General features: G+C 45.2%; 1 protein-coding gene across 1 annotated transcript in view; it reads right to left on the bottom strand.

Moving 5' to 3' along the window:
* Positions 1–11,574: 11,574 nt before the first annotated feature.
* Positions 11,575–17,985, bottom strand: part of CRACDL (CRACD like) — a 126,628-nt gene continuing 120,217 nt past the window's right edge. The window contains 3 exon segments of the mRNA XM_034659014.1: positions 11,575–12,378; positions 13,228–13,372; positions 14,380–14,552. Of these exon segments, the coding sequence (XP_034514905.1) occupies positions 12,239–12,378; positions 13,228–13,372; positions 14,380–14,552 (458 nt within the window). The 3' untranslated portion in view covers positions 11,575–12,238.

Here is a 17,985-nt window from a genome sequence, read left to right as displayed (position 1 = left end):
GTATCCTTTGGGTAAATACCTAGTAGTAGGCATTACCCGACCCCCCCCTCCCCGCAAAGGTAAATCTAATCTTGTGTATTTCAACCAGTGGACAATTGTACCCCACAGCTTTAGTTTTTCTAGGTACCTGCTGATGGTTTAAAAAGCAAAAAGAAGGACGAGATAGAAGGTGAACACACACATTTACCTTGCCTGCTTCCCAATTTCACTAAGACTATAGAATCAAGTATGAAATGGAGCAATTCCACTAGACAACAGAGAACAGAAGGGGATACCAACAAAGATTGGATTTAGATATAATTCTGGAAGGTGGAAAGTGGCTGTAATGACATAGCAGAGTGAGCCACAGCTCAGAAGACACAAAAGAGAAAACTGCCTGACAACAGAGCCTTCGTCTTGGCTCCCAAGACCTCTATGCTCAGAATTCACAGTTTTGTGCCTGGTCACAATTAAGCCTACCAGTTGACCTTCCCTGCCCATGGACTTGGTCTTCCTATTCCAGAAGGGGATTTGGGAAGAAAAGGGATACACAAGTGCAGAAGAAACCACCACAAACTCCCCAGATCAACCGTTCTGGCTTTCATCCATAAATACAAATGGACAATGAAGATAGCCTTGAGGATAACCAACAGTTTCAAAGAGAAGAACAAAGACAGGAAATCCAAGGATGGTTCCCAGGGAAAGGATAGAGAGAATTCAGAGCTCCATGTGAGAGCATTGCTTCCTTGAAACAAGAAGTCAACCTGGAAAAGGAGCAGAGAACCGAAGCTCTTGAGGATTAGTGATGGGATTTTTAGAATAAGACTGCAAACTAATGCATGATACGATTTTGATTATTTGCTGGAGTAGAAGAAAAAACAATCCACATGGATTTGATGCTTGGAACATTCTCTGTGGAGAGATGGATTTAGTACCGGAGGATTACATTTCTTTCTCCAATCATACTACTTGGTTCTATAGTGATTAATATTTACATAATTAAAATGTTGTGAATGCCATTTCTTAGTTTGCATTTTTCGAATCAACTTCCAGCAAAGCACCCAAGACCTAGTTGATATACAAAACGGAATGTAAATATTATAACACGAGTACTGGAAACATGGTAGGAATTGACAGCAGTTAGGCAGGGACAGGGAAGAGTACAAGGTGATGAAGGGATAACCAGACCCTTATATCATGGAGACTCATGAGGAATGAGTTAACAGTGTCCTGTTAACAGAAAAGGAGACAACAAAGTAATAAAGGTAAACAAAGGAAAAACTTTAAATGTGCATGTTTATAAATGGTGAGTCCGGGGGAGTAGTGGAGGGAAGAGGTAATACGAGTCACACAATTTTCTCATATTTCATAGGGGGCTCAGTAGATGCCATGTAAAATTAATAAATCAGGCAATTAAATTATAAGCATATTACCTAGAATTATGGATGTAATCACCCAAAGAATACAAAACTTGGTGAATGTGGTTATTCTGGTGAGTGGGACTGCCTCTGGGAATGCAAGTCTTTGATTTTTCATTTCATATTGTCCTGTAGCTCAGGTGTCAGCAAAATATGGCCTTGGGCAGGCTGCCTGTTTTTATAAATAAAGTTTTACTGGAACACAGTCACACTCATTTATATTACCTATCGCCGATTTTGTGTTAACAATAGCAGGACTGATTAATTATGACAGATACTCTATGGCCTGCAAGCCTAAGATATTTACTATTTGGCCTTTTACAGAAAAAGTTTGCTGGGATTACCAAACAGATTGTGATTTTTAAAAACTGCATGCATTATCCTTTAAAAAAAAAATCTCTACACCAGATGTGGGGCTCAAACTCATAACCCTAAGATCAAACGTCACATGCCCTACTAACTAAGCCCATAAGGTGCCCTGCACACATTATCTTGATTCTTTTTTTTTTTTTTTTTGAAGTAGGCTGTACGCCCAGTGTGGAGCCCAAGGTGAGGCTTGAACTCACAACCCTGAGATCAAGACCTGAGCTGAGATCACGAGTTGGATGCTTAAGTAACTGAGCTACCGAGGTGCCCCATGCATTATTTTGATTCTTAAAAAAGAAAATTAAAGTGGGGGAGAAAAGTACACTTCCTACTTTTTATATTTCCAAGCCACTGTAAACTTGAACTCTAAACCCTAAACACAGGCCACACCAGAGTTGTGTATTAGTTTGCTAGGGCTGCCATAACAAAGCCACACAGAAACTTATTTTCACTTAACCCTGGAGCATAGAAGTCCAAGATCAAGATATTGGCAGGATTGGTTTCTTCTGATGTCTCTCTCCTTGGCTTGTAGATGGCCATCTTCTCCCTGTGTGGGCACACAGGCTTCCTTTCCTCTGTGTGTGTGTGTGTGTCCTAATCTCTTATTAGGACACCAGTTATATTGGATTTGGGCTTACCCTGGTGACCTCATTTAATTAAATTACCTCTTTAAAGGTCCTGTCTCCAAGTACAGCCACACTTTGGGGTACTGGTGGTTAGGACTTTAACCAATGATTTCGGGGGGATACAGTGAAGCCTGTAACAGCTTGCAAGTCCAGTGCCCTGTGGGAAGAGATCACAAATAGAAGAAAATGTCTGGAAACCTGCTAGAGCCGGTGCCGAGGTGTCCAGCGGATGCACAGAGCCACAGGAACTTTAAGGGCAGGAACTGCTGGGACCCCCACGTTCACCAGGTGACCCAGCACTTGCCTGGCTCCAGCCACTGCCAGGAAAGCTGGCTCCCAATTTGACCACTGTGAGGTTAGTGCTTGACCCCACCTCCTTTTAAACTCTTGCTAGGCTGGGAGCTCTGAGAGGACAGGGCAATTCGAGGCAGGGGCTCTGAGGGTTGCCCTCCACTTGGCGTGGTCGTAGGCATCGAACACCTGCCTCCTGCTCTGGCCTCCTGGGAGCCTGGGCCTCAGGCTTGGTGGAAGTGCCTGATCCTTACAGACAAGATGGTTGATGGGGGAGGGTGGGTGTATGATAAGGAAAACAATCAGATCGGTGCCCTCCTCCCCTACCTTTGGGAAGGAAGATAGGGCATCTACATTTAAAGGCTTCAGCTTCTGAAAGAGTGGGTTTATTTTGTCTAAAGGACTCCCTAGTGATTTGCCTCCAGTTTCCTTTGTCTCCGTAGAATTTTGGTATTTTCCTAAGTTTGATACCAGAATTCTTATCCTTGTGGGGAATCTGGCAGATGCAAGTTGTTCTTTATTGGATCGTGGGCTAAATGTTGAATTTCTGCAAATGTAGTAGCAATTGTCAAACCAGGCGCTTGGCAGGGAGGGCTGCTCTCACTCACAGGCATGGGAGTCTAGAGGCCTCTGGCCTCGCTGTAAATACTTCAGGGCGCTCTTAGGAGAGGTTAATGAGCAAACCCCAACCACCAGCCTGACTGTTGTTGTTTTTAATAATCTTTTGGGCATCACAAACATATCTCGCCTTTATTTCCATGCTAATAAGGATAATTTCTCTCTGGAGAAGGCAGGAAGGATGCTAGACAATGCATGTAAAGCAAATGTCAAGCACCGCCGGACACCTGTGCTATTACCCCAAATGCATGCATTCAGTCTGCATTATTTCTGCTATTTGGTCCTAAAAAGCCTATTCGCTAGAGATTATTTTCACCTACCAAGGAATAAATAAGTATTTCCCTACACTTGGGAGTTAAATGGACTGACAGGATAATTCAGGGGTGCAGCTGGGAAGCAGATCTGTATCCCTCCCCATCACGTTCACTGATAGAAAGGAACTGTGAAGGCCCCATCTTCTGACTGGTTGGTTCTGCGTGGCTTCCTTCTCCTGGCACTCTGGACAACTACACTCCGCATAAAAGCCCATCTGGATCATTTTCCAGATGATTACTTCTTGCTAATAATTAGTATTAAGAGCAATGTAATGTAATTACATTATAAAACTAATGTAGAAGGCCTTGCCTCAGACGACTCCGTGTTGTGGATACAGAGTGGCTCAAGTCCCGGCGAGGCCATTGGGTCCAATCTCCTTGCCAAGGTGAAGACCTGGACAGCCTCCCAGAGGGATGGCCATCCTCCCTCAGCTTGCTCACTTTGAGTGTCAGGGAGCTCCCTCCTGACGGGGCATCCTGTCCCACGATGGACCACAGTAACAGAACATTTTTTGTCCTTCTCTTGAACTTTCATTTCTGGTCCCGGTTTATTCCCTGGGGAACTGCACAGAATAAGTCAATCCTCTTCTTTCTTCAAACATCTGAAGATGCCTCTCCTGCCTCCCCTGGGGACCTAAACACCTCTTTTCTCTGAAGTCTCTGGCACAGGACACTTCCTTGCCATCTTGCCTGTCTTTTCCTGAGATCTCCCTAGAAAGTTAGGGCTTTGTATGTGGGATGCACGTCACTGCCGCTCACAGTCCCTTACCAGGAACTCAATGACAGGGTCCCACGTCTAGGTAGATGTGTTGGGTAGGAGAGGGGTGCGGCTGGAGATGTAGTCGCTGGCTGGACATTTGCTTCTAGAAACAACTTCATAGTATGCAAGGGGATCGCAGTCTTTGGCGTATCCCTTCCCCCCCGGCCCCCCCGGCCCCCCGCCAGCTATCTCTGCCACAGACCCTAAGACAGACTGCAGTTTGGGAGGGGTTAAGTACAATTCTCTCACACTGTGCTTATGGTTACATTCTTAACCTTAAGTAAAATATTAGCTTTAAAACAAGTAGGGACTTGACATTATGACCCAGGAAAAGTATATGAAACTACTGTATTAGGTACTAGTTGCTATGTAACTCCAAACCTTAGTAGCTTAAAACAATATTCAACATTTACTACCTAACAATTTCTGCGGGTCGGGGGCAGTCAGGCCTGCGATCTCTCATGAGATTGCAGTCAATAGGTCAGCAGGGCTGCAGTCATCTGGAGGCTTGACTGGGGCCGAGGGGCTGATTCTAGGGTGGCTCATTCACATGGCTGGCAAGTTGGTGTTGGTGATTGGCAGGGGGCATATTAATTTGCTGTACTGCCATAACAATGTACCACATACTAGATGGTTTAAACAAGAGAGATGTGTTTTCTCACAGTTCTGGAGGGTGGACGTCTGAGATCAAGGTGTTGGCAGGGTTGATTTCTTCTGAGGCCTCCTTCTTTGGCTTGTAGATGGCCATCTCCTCCCTGTGTCATCACACAGTCTTCCGTTTGTGTGTATCTGTGTCCAAACTTCCTCTTCCTATAAGGACACTAGTCATATTGGATTAGGGCCCACCCTGATTACCTTGGTTAAACTTAATGACCTCTTTAAGGGTCTTGTCTCCAAACACAGTCACCTTCTGGGTCCTAGGGGTGGAGTTAGGACTTCTGGGTACTGAGGGAGGAGTTACGACTTCAACATATGAATTTTGGGAGACACAAATCAGCCCATAACAGGGGGTCTCGGTTCTTTCTGCACAGGTCTCTACACAGGCTACTTGAGTGTCTTCTGGTGACTGGCTTCTCTCAGAGAGAACAGTCCAGAAGGTAAAGGCAGCAATGTCTTCCATTACCTTGCTTTGGAAGCCTCACATGGTCACTTCTGGTACATTCTAGAGTTAGACGTGGGAATGAAGTCTGACTCACACTCAAGGGAAGGGGAATTAGGTTCCACTTTTGAAGGCAGGATTGTCAGAGAATTCATGGACGTATTTTAAAAACCACTGCAACTGCCATAGAAATTTTTCTCTATTGTTTTCGCTCAGGATCTGATATAAAGATTTCAGTTCTTCCATTTTTTAAAATTCCTCCGTCTTCCACTTAAAACTGTTGCAAATCTAGAATCCACCTCGATTGCATTTTTCTTAAAATTTCACAGGCACCTGTATTTACTGTTTTTTTTTTCTTCTTAATGACTTCAGACCTGTGAAAGAGATGGGCAGCCGCTCCTCAGTGTGGTAGAGGGAGCCTTGGTTATCCTGCAATTGGCAGCCTTGCTCAAGCTAGAGACAGTGACTGTAATGTTAGGGAGAGACTTATTCAAGCCTGTATGAAGTCCGGAGGGAGAATATCTCCAGGGCTTTATACGGAGTCCTATAAAACGGATGCTTTGAGGAGAGAAGTGTGACAACTCAGGATGGATGGAGTCACAAGACCTTCCCAGGAGCCACAGATCCTGCTGCTGGTGGTTTTAAACATGAATAAAAGGATAAGCTTGAATGAAGTGGAGACCATTTTATTCACCAAAATTTCCCTCGGCAAAATGACTCCATTTGTTTTGAAGAAATTCCGTTAAGCCTCTTAGTGTGGTGTATGAGTGGGAGAGATGAAGGCGGGCCTGAGGTGCTCAGGACAACCAAGAGCACTTTGTCCTGATGGTGGGGGTGGGGGTGGGCTACGGGACTGGGAAGCTAGAGCGGGATATGGCCTCTGGGACAGGGCCCTGCTGTGTGACTCCACTGTCAAATATTTAATAGACCTGACCAAAGAATGTCAGGTGTGCATGGATTTCTTCTGAAGACTGTCAAGAGCCAAGTTCTGGAGAAAGACAGCAACGAAAATGCATGAGTCCCAAGTATGAAGGGAGCTGTGGGAATGGAAGACCCAGGGCAAGCAGGGGAAGGACATAACCAGGACGTTGTCATCACAGTTGGGCTTCCCCTGGCAGCTGGATCAAAACCTGGGGCTCCCGTTTCTAGGAACAAGGGCAGCTCACAAGTGCAGGCATTCGTCCTTGAGGGAAGCTGTGGAAGGCAAGGTGTGCTTCAGAAAGACCTGCCTCAGCAATTCTCCCTTCTCTCCTCCCACACATTAATTCCCATCCATCCATAAACACACTCTTGTCTTTTCTAACAAACAAATGAACAAACAAACCCTCTGTTGGCCACACACCCCTTCCCCCTTCTAGTGTCACTTCTCCTATTCAGAGTAAAATTTTGAAAGTTGAAGACATTTGATGTCTCAATAGGCTGGCTGACCTTGACTCCCTCTACTTGTGCTTCTGCCCCCAGCATTCCACTGAAATTGCTCTTGTCAAGGTCACTGATAACTTCCACGTTCCCCGAGCCCATGGACATTCCTGTTCCCATCCGGCTGGATCTCTTAGATCCCAGCCTACACAGCTGATTCCCCCCTCTTCCTTCCAATACTTGCTTCTCTTGCGTGCTTTTTCTCCTCCTTCATAGGCAATTCCTGTCTCCTTTGCTGGCTCTGCTTTCTTAAGATCCCTAAGTGTTGGTATATCCTAGGGTCAATCCTGAGACTCTTCTCCTCCTTTTCCAGACCCCTGAATCCCTATCCAATATAAATGCTGATGATTTTCAGCTGTATAACTTTATTTTGTATTTTCACTTAGCTGTTTAATGGGAATCTCAAATTTAAGATGTCCAAAATCGTACAACAAAGGAGGCAAAGATATTCAATGGGATAAAGGCTATCTCTTCAACAAATGGTGTTGGAGAAATTGGACAGCTACATGTAAAAGAATGACACTGGACAACTTTCTTATACCACACACAAAAATGAACTCAAAATGGATTAAAGACCCAAATGTGAGACCTGAAACAATAAAATTCCTAGAAGAAAACATAGGCAAGAATCTCTGACATCAGCTGTAGAAACATTTTTCTAACTATGTCTTCTTTGGTAAGGGAAACAGAAGAAAAATTAAACTATTGAGACTACATCAAAATAAAAAGTTTTGAACAGTGAAGGAAACCACAAACAAAACCAAAAGACAACTTACTGAATGAGAGAAGATATTTGCACATGACATATTTGATGAGGTGTTACTATCCAAAATATATAAAGAACTTCTACAACTCAACAAGAAAACAAATAATCCAATTTAAAAAATGGGTAGAAGACATGATAGACAATTTTTCAAAAAAGACACACAGATGGCCAACAGACACATGAAAAGATGTTCAACATCACTCATCATCAGGGAAATGCAAATCAAAACCACAGTGAGATATCATTTCACACCTGTCAGAATGGCTAGGATCAAAAAGACAAGAAATAGCAAATGTTGGTGAGGATGTAGAGAAAAAGGAACTCCAGTGTATTGTTGGTGGGAATGCAAACTAGTGCAGCCACTGTGGAAAACAGTATGGATGTTCCTCAAAAAATTAAAAAGAGAATTACCATATCATCTGATAATTCCACTACTGGGTATTTACCTAGGAATTTGAAAACACTAATTCCAAAAGATACATGCACACCTATATTTATTGCAGCATTATTTACAATAGCCAAGATATGGAAACAACCCAAGTGTCCATCCATAGATGAATACACACACACACACACACACACACAATGGAACATTACTCAGCCATACAAAAGAATGAAATCTTGTCATTTGCAACAACATGGATGGATCTAGATGGTATAATGCTAAGTGAAGTAAGTCAATCACAGTAAGACAAACACCATATGATTTCTTTCATATGTGGAATTTAAGAAACAAAACAAATGAACACAGAAAGGAAGAGACAAGCAGAAAAAAAAACTCGTAACTATAGAGAACAAATTGGTGGTTACCAGAGGGGAGGTGGGTGGGGATGGGTGAGCTAGGTAAAGGGGATTAAGAGAACACTTACCTTGATGAGCGCTAGTAATGTACAACATTGCTGAATCACTATATTGTACACCTGATACTAATATAACACTGTATGTTAATTACGGTTGAATTTTTTTAAATGTCCAAAATTGAGCTCCTTTTTGTGGCAAATCCTCCCCCATCTCCATTTCTGTAAATGGATCACTACTCATCTGGGAGCTCCAACCAAAAATCTAGGTGTCATCTCTATGTCCATCCTTTCCTTTTCACACGAAATCAAACCCACCAGCATGCTGGATTTTATACTCCCTTTAAAAAGTATTTTGAATCTGTCCACTTCTCTCTGCCTCCATCATTGCACCTAGATCAGACCACCATGATCCCACATGGACTATGGAACAGGCTTCTAGCTTCCTGTTTCCACCTGTGCGCCACACATTTTCACCTAGAAGCTACCGCCATATTAAAATGTAAAGCCCATCACCTCCCATCACTTCTTGTCATTGACTTCCCAAAGAACTTAGAACAAATTCACCTCCCCATATGGCCTGCCAGGCCCCCCACAACTGGCCCGGCCTGCTTCCTGGTGTCTGTACCTGCTTCTCCCTCTTGTCCTATACACACCGGCTACACTGCTTCCTGAACATGCCAGGTCTGAGGGACCGGTACTTTATACAGCTGCCATCTCTGTCCATAGTGTTTGCCCCCAGATCTCTGCATGGCTGGTTCATTTTTATAACTAGGTCACCTCTTCAGCAAATCCTTTCCCAACCACCCACTCTCAAACTTTTCTGCCACAACAAAGTCCCTCTGTTTTAAGCTTACCATTGCAGGTATTGCTGTTTTCCCGTGTTTTTCTCATGTTTCATGTCTATTTATTAGTGCCCACGCCCCACCCCCAGCTACAGTACCTATTATCAATTTGCTCACCAGTGTGCCACCCCGGTCAAGTGCCTGCACAGAACTGTCAACAGAATGAAAGAATGAATGAAAACATCTCATAGTTCGTGTAGGTAGTCATGATTAAAAATTACAAAAGAACCCTCATACTTTCTCCAGTGCTTCTTGGGAACTGACGGATAAGGGTGAAATAGCCACCAGGGAAGCATCATGAGGTACATGCCTGTCTCCAGGACGCATGTCTTAGTCTGTTAGGGCTGCCTTAAACCGGATTGTTTACAAACAACAAACATTTCTTTCTCACAGTTCTGGATGGAGGCTGGAAGTCCAAGATCAAGCCGCTGGCAGATCCAGTGTCTGATGAGGGCCATCTTCTTGGTTCACAGAGAGCCGTCTTATTGCTGTGTCCCCACATACTGGAAAGAGCAGGGAGATCTCTGGGAGCTCTTTTATAAGGGCACTAATCCCACTCATGAAGGATCCACCCTTAAGATTTAATCACCTCCCAAAAGACCCCACCTCCTGATACCATCACACTGGGTGTTAGGATTTAACACGAATTTTTCAGGAGACACAAACATTCAGTCTGTAGCCACATAAGGGCCCTTAAGGTCAAGTTCAGGGCTTCCTTGTCTATGTTATGTTTTCAAGGACATAGATTCATCTCCATGCTAATGCTTTTTAAAAATGGGGTCATCATTGAAGGGTAGTATTGAAAGGCTGGAGTCAATTACCAGGTGCTCACCTGTTGTGAGATCTTGGACAGGAGACCTTAACCTTAAAGTGCCTCAGTTTCCTCATCTGTAAAGTGGAGATAAGTACTTACTCCCAAAGGATTGTGGACAGAATTACCAATAATACTTATGATGCACTCAGAGCAGGGCCTGGCACACCGGAGGCACTCAGTAATTGTTTCCTCTTTCTTCTCAGGAAAACCAAGCGTGGCAATTCCCTGCAGACTTGGACCATCACCATTGCCACTCTAGACTTCATTCAGCATCTCCAAATTTTGGCCACTGTCTCAGCTTCTCCTGTGATGGCAGAAAATCACAACCTTCATGCATGGGGGTGGCAGATACAGGGCCACCCTCCCGTGAATTCTCCCAGTGTCTTAAAAATCTATACTCTTCTAACTTACCAGGTGCCAGAGAGCATGAAATCATGTCCTGAAATACACAGAGAATACCAACCTCTATTTGAATAAACTGAACCAAGTACTTTTGATCTTATGGTCAAATCTACTGCCTCAAAATAGTTCATCTGAACTGTTCTGCTAATAAGGGAAATGGTGGTTTGGGATATTAACAGCCAACAAAATTTCTTTTTCCAGTTAAAATTATTTATGTTTAAGCTGTTGGAGCAACTCTAGGTAGACAGAGTTCTTGTTTAGAGCACATTTACCGTGGCATTCAGTATTGATGTTCTCTAAGAGAATGAAATTAATAAATCAATCTGGTTAGGAAAAAAAGAGCTATCCAGGGACTTTTTCAATAAAGGCAGGCTTGATCGAGTTCTAGTTGATCAAGATTAAGTGTAGTTCTAACAGCTAGGAGACTAATTATTCATGAGAAGAGGAAATATAATAAAAGTAGAACTCAGGGTATCTCAAATCAAATTATAATATCTATAAAGGCTTACTGATTTGGGGGGCTACATGCTCCCAGCCGTACATAGTCCTATGAAGATTTGCTTGTTCAAAGGAAAAAACTGGAATTGTTTTTAAAAACAGAGGTATTATATAACTGAGACACAATTCTGAGATCCTAAATATATGCTCTTCCTCTGCTGGCTTCTCCACTTTCTACATTCATGGGTCATCCTGGCTAATACACTGATAACCTAGTTTTCAACAGAAATGTGCACGTTAGATTAATTTGATGCTAAAGAATTACAACTTTTTAGAAGTTTTGTATTTTTAAGATGTTGTACCAAGTAGATGAAAACAGGAAAAAAAACCCTACATTATCTTCTGATTTCCAAAAATAAACACTGAAATTTTATTGGAAAAAAGAATCTCAAAAAACCCCAAATCAACCCAACTGAGAATCTGAATTTTACACACACACGCACACACACACACACACACACACACACACACTGAAACTCTGACACCGCATTTCACTCAGCACTGGAGGACATTCTCCAAGCTTCGGTAGAAAGAACATTCACACATATGACAGAGGCATGTTTGAAACCTTTTATTGAACAGACAATGCATTGTGCAATGGTCAAGGACACAGATGCCTTGTGGAAAAGTTTAAAAATTATTTTTGGAAACAGTCTGTAAATTGATGAACCCGGCTATGCTCCTTCCACTCCTTCTCAGAGTGACTATCTTCAGGAAGACGGTTTTATAGCTGCTCTTGGAAACGGCATCCCTGTTTTACCAAAAATGTCATGCCTAAGAGTAAACATGAAAGGAGAAGACGGGATCCACAGGCAAGACGAGAACCAGAGACATGGGTTGATCTCGGGTGGAAGCACAGACACACGTTCTCCCCGAAGACCTTCTCTGCTGACCTTGCAGGCGCTTCTCACTTAGGCTCATGGTTCACTTCCACTCTCTTACTGTCCGAGCCCTCTTTATCAAGGCAATTCTCAAAGACTCACATTCATACCTTTGGGCACAGGGCCTTGTTCCTGGCCCTTTTCAATGGTGTTCTTGTTTTAGGGCACCTCTGGCCCAGGATTGTGGCTGTGTGTCTGTCTTTGTTGGCCTGGTTCCTTCCTCTCCCCTAACATGATGATAAAATCACGCTTCAGTTTCACAGTTTGTTTGCCTTGATTTACTGGCCGTTTCTGACTCAGTGACCCGTCAAGGTAGTGGACATTCTGTAGCAGCAGGCTGTCAGCCTATTTTATAATTTGGGGCATGTCACTCCAAGCTTGAGATTTCTTTCTGGCGAGTTCCATCCAGGATGGCTGATCTACACTGGCATAACTGGCTCTCTTCAGCTGATGCAATTCTTTCTCTGTCATCACTGCAGACTGAGCTGCTGGAAAGAAGACAAAACAAACAGAAACATGAGAAATGAGTTTGGATTTCCACTTAAGCCTCTTGTGTTTCTTTAAAATATACGTCAAGGTCTTAACTGTGGTCTCAGACATAAAATCCACTAATGCGTAAACATGTAAAGAAGATTTAGGCGTAGAATAATTTATGTCATAAAAAGACTTCAGAACAGCAGGCTCAAAAACGGTTCCAGCAAAGCAGCGAGGTGAGAGAAACTTTCAGAATAAAACTGCAGGAACTCTGGAGATTGGTTTGCACCACAGTGTGAATGTTCTAACACTGCCAGACTGTATGCTGAAGAATGGCTAGGATGGTAAATTTCATTGTATGTATTTTACCACAGTGAAAAATAAATTTAAAAATAATGGATACACGTGACAACAGAGATGGATCTCGAAAACACTATGCTTGGTGAAAAAAGCCAGATACAAAAGCACATATATTTTATGACTCCGTTTATGAGAAATGTCCCCAAAAGACAATTAATATGGAGACAGAAAGTAGATTAGTGGTTGCCTAGCCCCGGGTTGGGAGCAGTGAATGACTGTGAATGGGCATGAGGTTTCTTTTTAGGGTGAGAAAAGTGTTCTAAAATTGGATCGTGACGGTAGTACAAGTCAGTAAATATATTCTCATTGTCAATATATATTCGCTGAATTGTACACTTAAAACAGGTGAGTTTTATGGCACCTAAATGACATGTCAGTAAAGCTGTTCAAAAAAATCAATGTGGCAAAATAATTCGGAAAAAGAAAAGAAAACTGAAAGAGGCAGGACCAATCCCAGAAACATATTTCACTGTGTTTGGTACAGCTTGCAGGCTCCATACCCAAGTTCTGATGGGACAACGAGATTCCTCTTTGCAGCCCCTCCTGGAGGCAGAGCTTGGTCCCCTGCCTCCGGTCCACAGTGGGCTTGGCAGGAGCCACCAGGAAAGACTTGCTGCGGACGAAGTCGGCTTGCTTTACGGGCTCCTATTAAGACACAAGAGAGACGCACGCTGTTTGGTCACCTGAGATTCCCACAGGGGCAAACAGAACCGAAAGCAACGGGCTATGACATTTCTGTGCAGAGATGAGTCGTGCCACTGGTACTTTCTTGGCAGAGCTCTGCTTCGTGCCCTTGCTGAGAGGGGCCTTTAGAATGGCAGACTTGGGCTAGCGTGCGGCCTGGTGTTCGGCCACACAGCATGGCTTCTGCCCTGTCCCCACACCTGGCCTCAGCCCCACAGGCTGGATGGCAGGGATTCCATTTCAACGTCAAGGTGAACTGTGTTTGGAAACAGTTTTGAGGTTTTTAACACCTGGTATGAACATCAAAGCCCCAAATCAAGATGACTGGTTAATATTTGCTTCATAAATTCCCGTGGCCTGCATGAAGGTTTTCAAGGGGAGGCATGACGGAGGTTTTGGTTCAGATGAAGGGAAGCAGGTCCTACTGCAGGCTCAGGCTCGTTTCCTCACACGGCTGAAACATGCTTATGGGCTTATCATGGTGGCTATCAGGGGGATACAAACGCTGTGGGTCTCATCCTGCTTCTATGCATAGTTGCTTGGGTTTGAGAACACTGTTTCAGCCCGGAGCACATAGTGGAAACCCGGGTCCCAGCCCTACAGCCCGAGGTGAGGAATACGGAGCCCCAGCAGGCAGCCAGCATAGCAGCAAAGGCAGGGCTCGTCCATCACCACGCGATGAGCCGAGATGGAGCTGCTGACATGGTCACCATGCTTCTAACTGAGAAGTTATTTTAACCCCGTTCCACTTCTCCAGATGCTGAGCTGCGTTGCCTAGGAGGCAGGGAGCAGAGGGCTGTCTCTACCCGCTTCTAACAGCCCCGCACACAGAGCAGGCAGGCGTCAGCAATCGTCACAGGTGAGGGTCCCTGTGATGACCATTCAGAATGTGTGGGGTGCTAGGCCCCAGCTCTAGCTGGCTGGTCCCTCCTGTACCTACAGAGACAGAAAGCGTTTGCTCTGTGCACCTGGGCTCTCTCGGGTGCCTTGGCTTGCTTTCCTATTTCAGACTTCACGGTGCGAGCCCTGGGCTTGTCTTCCTGGTTTGGGGGCTGGTCCGAGGTCCCTCGTCGCTTCTGCCGAGTGATGGTGATCCAGGGTGGTGCAGGCTGGCCTTCGGCTGCAGCAGGCGGACCCTTCTCTGGGGGAAGAGACACAAGGTTATGCAAAACATCCCAGCCCCGCCCAGTCCCACCTTCTGCTTCTCCCATGCACAGAACACCGCACAGAGGAAGGGAGGGCGGGGTGGGTGAGGGAGGAGGAAAGAGGGCCTGGGAGCCTTTCTGGCAAGACTATTACTTTTCTTTAGGGGACTTGGTTTCGTCACTTAAAGACGCATCAAAGAGACGATGTTCCTCTAACCTGAGCCACAAAATATTAAATACAGCTGTTTCTGTACACACATTTTAAAGCCACTTTCCTCCCATGGAATATTTTCTGGAATGAGATAAAAGTAAGTACATAAATAGATTGGATTTCTTTATTATAAGCCTGTCATTTTGGGCTAGTACATACTACGTGATTCCTGATTTGCTTGGAAGTTTTGTAGACACACACATTCTTTTTTTAAAAAACAGTACCCATAACCTTCCTTTTGCAGAGAGTGACACCAAAACCAACTACAGTTATTTTCCTCGATGTTCTAGAGAGAAGAAAAATAGTGTCTTCAAAACCATAAGGTTTTGTTGAATTCTCTTCCGTGTCCACACTGCTTATCTCTGGAAGGTAATACTGTGGGTTGCTGTCCCTCTTTTCAACTTTTTTTTTTTTAAAGATTTTATTTATTTATTTGACAAAGAGAGACACAGCCAGCAAGAGAGGGAACACAAGCAGGGGGAGTGGGAGAGGAAGAAGCAGGCTCATAGCGGAGGAGCCTGATGTGGGGCTCCATCCCAGGACTCTGGGATCACGCTGAAGGCAGACGCTTAATGACTGAGTCACCCAGGCGCCCCCTTTTCAACTTTTTTGTATTTTCATATTTTCTAAGATGAAAATTTATTACCTTCAGCCACAGAAAAAAGAAGCAAGCTTACTTTCTTCAAGGAAAGCTATGGATTAAACAGTGGCTTCTCACAGTGTATCAAAAGTACGCTGAACCCGAAGGTTCCCCACGAGCCTGCCTCCACACAAAACAAAGACAGAAGGGCATTTCCGTATGCCTGGCCCCTGGCCCCTTCCCACTTTCCCTTCAACATCTGTCAGCAAGAGGAAGGCAAGGTCCATGTCGCAGCAATGCACGCAGATGTCTGGAATGCGTTAGCATCATTGTTCTTGGTGGCCTGACATACGACATCCCTTCCTCTGCCGCGATAGGATATTTCTCTATTTGTTCTAGTTTCTGCCTCCAGTTCAGCCTGCAGTCTTTTTCCCTCTGTCCCTGGGTCACCAAGGAAGGGCAGGGGACAGGAGCCACGGCTCTGCAAGCTTCAGTCTCGTGCCAGAGTGGGGAAGGGCCTCTGGCTTCACACACTGACCTGTCCCTGGCCTGGACAGCTGGGAATGGCTCCCGCTCACCTGGGTGCTCCCTGGGCCCCCACCCCGCTGGTCCCCAGGGAGCCCTGCTCCATCTCTTCCATTCATCCCTTGACCCTTCCTGCCTCTTCAGGCTCTCCCTGGCCTCTTGACTTCCTCCTTGCTGCTTTGCAAAGTGCCTGGTTCTCCCACAGCTCGAACAGAACTGTCTCCACTGAGCCTCACCATCCCCTTGAAGCCCCAAGTTCTCTGTTCTCCTCCACCCTCTGCTCCAGTGGCCTCTGCCTGTGTTTCTTCAGCTAATTCCTGACCTGGCCACACCATAAACACTGCTTTCTCCATCCACTGGACCACTGAAACGGTAAATCCCGGGGTCTCCCTGTCCTCCCCCTGCTCTAACCCTCACAGCACTGATAGAGCTGCACAACCTTGCTTGGGAGGCCTGTTCTCCGTGGGCGTTCCCTCTCCAGGACTCTTGCTCCTAAACCTGGGAATTCCTCCTTGTTCCTGACCCTTACCCTTCATCTCTTCTTCCCCAAAATGTTCTCTGTTCCATGCTTGACTTTGACAATCAGATGTGCTCAGACTACTTCTAAGTGTACAATCCTTTTTGTTAGCCGGAGCTCAGCATTTCTGCTCTCCTGCTCCGCTTGCCTCCTCCTCTCCTTCCATCTTTCCTGCCCTCTCTCCCTTCCCTTCAGAGTTGGCACCATGCAAGGACCGTGTTAAATGTTAAGGTGGAAAAATAAACAACCGATTGTCTGTTCTGTCAAAATCTCTAAGTCTATTGGGAGAGACTGAATACAAATAAGCGACCGTGGTGGAAACTGGAAGATGCTACAGTTTACAAAGTGCTGGCTGGACCCAAGGCCTAACACTGCTACGTGGCAGGTGAGGTGCCAGCTGGGTACCTTCCAGGCTGAGCAGAAGGGTAAGGAAAGGCCTCCCAGGTGGAGGGGGAAGAAGGCAGAGGTATGGGCAGGCAGGCCATGAGGGGCTGAAGGACCAGGCACAGGCTGACTGGGAAGGGTCTTCTTGGCCTTTTTCCTGTTCACAATGGGGAGCCACGGGGTTTGAATCAAGGGCACGCTCTGGAGGCTGTGTGGAGAGGAAGTCTGATCGAGAAGGGAGGAGAGGCTGGGAGGAGAGAAGGGAGGCTGTGGCCACAGTCCAGGAGGTGACGAGGGATTAAACACCCTGTTCCAGAATCATCCCTGTTTGCCCATGAAGGGTCTGCCCAGATGTCGCCTCCTCCATGAAGCCTGCTCTGGTCGGTCTCGCTGAATATGCTCTCCCTTTCCTAATTCTTCTGTGACTCTCTTAAGAGATTTGCCCCACTGCCTGGTGCTAAATATATCTGCTGGTACACTGTCTACCTCCCTGATCTATGCTTTTGGTCATTAGAGCTTCTTATTTATTTAACAGACGTGCTCCAGAGACTACGCACCATGTAGTGTTCTAATATTAGCTCCTTTACGATGTTCTTTTATGTTTTATCTCTTGTCCAGAAGACCCAGTGATTGTCGGGCACACAGAAGGTGGTTCCATGTTTTATAGCAAGTCTGCATTTCTCATCCTTTAATCTCAATCCGTCATTCCAGGGAGTCCTCATGGTCTTTCTGGACTTAAACTTTTTCTTAAACAGGTGCTTTCCACTTCTTTGATCTTTTCCTCACGCTCAGTGACAGTCATGCCTCTGCTCTCCTGGCCCGAGTGAGATGTCTGGTGGTGCCGTCCTCCCCGCTCTGCCCCGCTTGTGCCGGTCAGGAGCCTTTGCCACAACACAGGTAGACTGGAGAGAGGACTTCACTACGGGTTTAAACTCATTACTTCAGTCAACAAAATATTCGGAATAATTCTGTCAAGACTCAGTGTGCACAGAGAGAAAATTTCCATCCCGAGTTTTAAACTGGAGGCTGAGTGGCACCTCCGAGAGCTGTGGCTGGCTCTCCAGCCCCTCAGGTCTGCCTGCGGCCACGGACACAAGTGTCACTGTCATCGCAAGGGCACAAGACAGCTCTGATGACTTCCTAGAACCCTATCTGAGCCAAAACGGGTATTTAAAAAAATCACTGGAAAAAGTTCTGTAGAACTGGGGTTCT

Source organism: Ailuropoda melanoleuca, chromosome 4, assembly GCF_002007445.2.
Source record: "Ailuropoda melanoleuca isolate Jingjing chromosome 4, ASM200744v2, whole genome shotgun sequence".
NCBI lineage: Eukaryota > Metazoa > Chordata > Mammalia > Carnivora > Ursidae > Ailuropoda > Ailuropoda melanoleuca.
The sequence above is the reverse complement of the archived record's forward strand: the minus strand, read 5'-3'. Positions and strand labels throughout refer to the sequence as shown.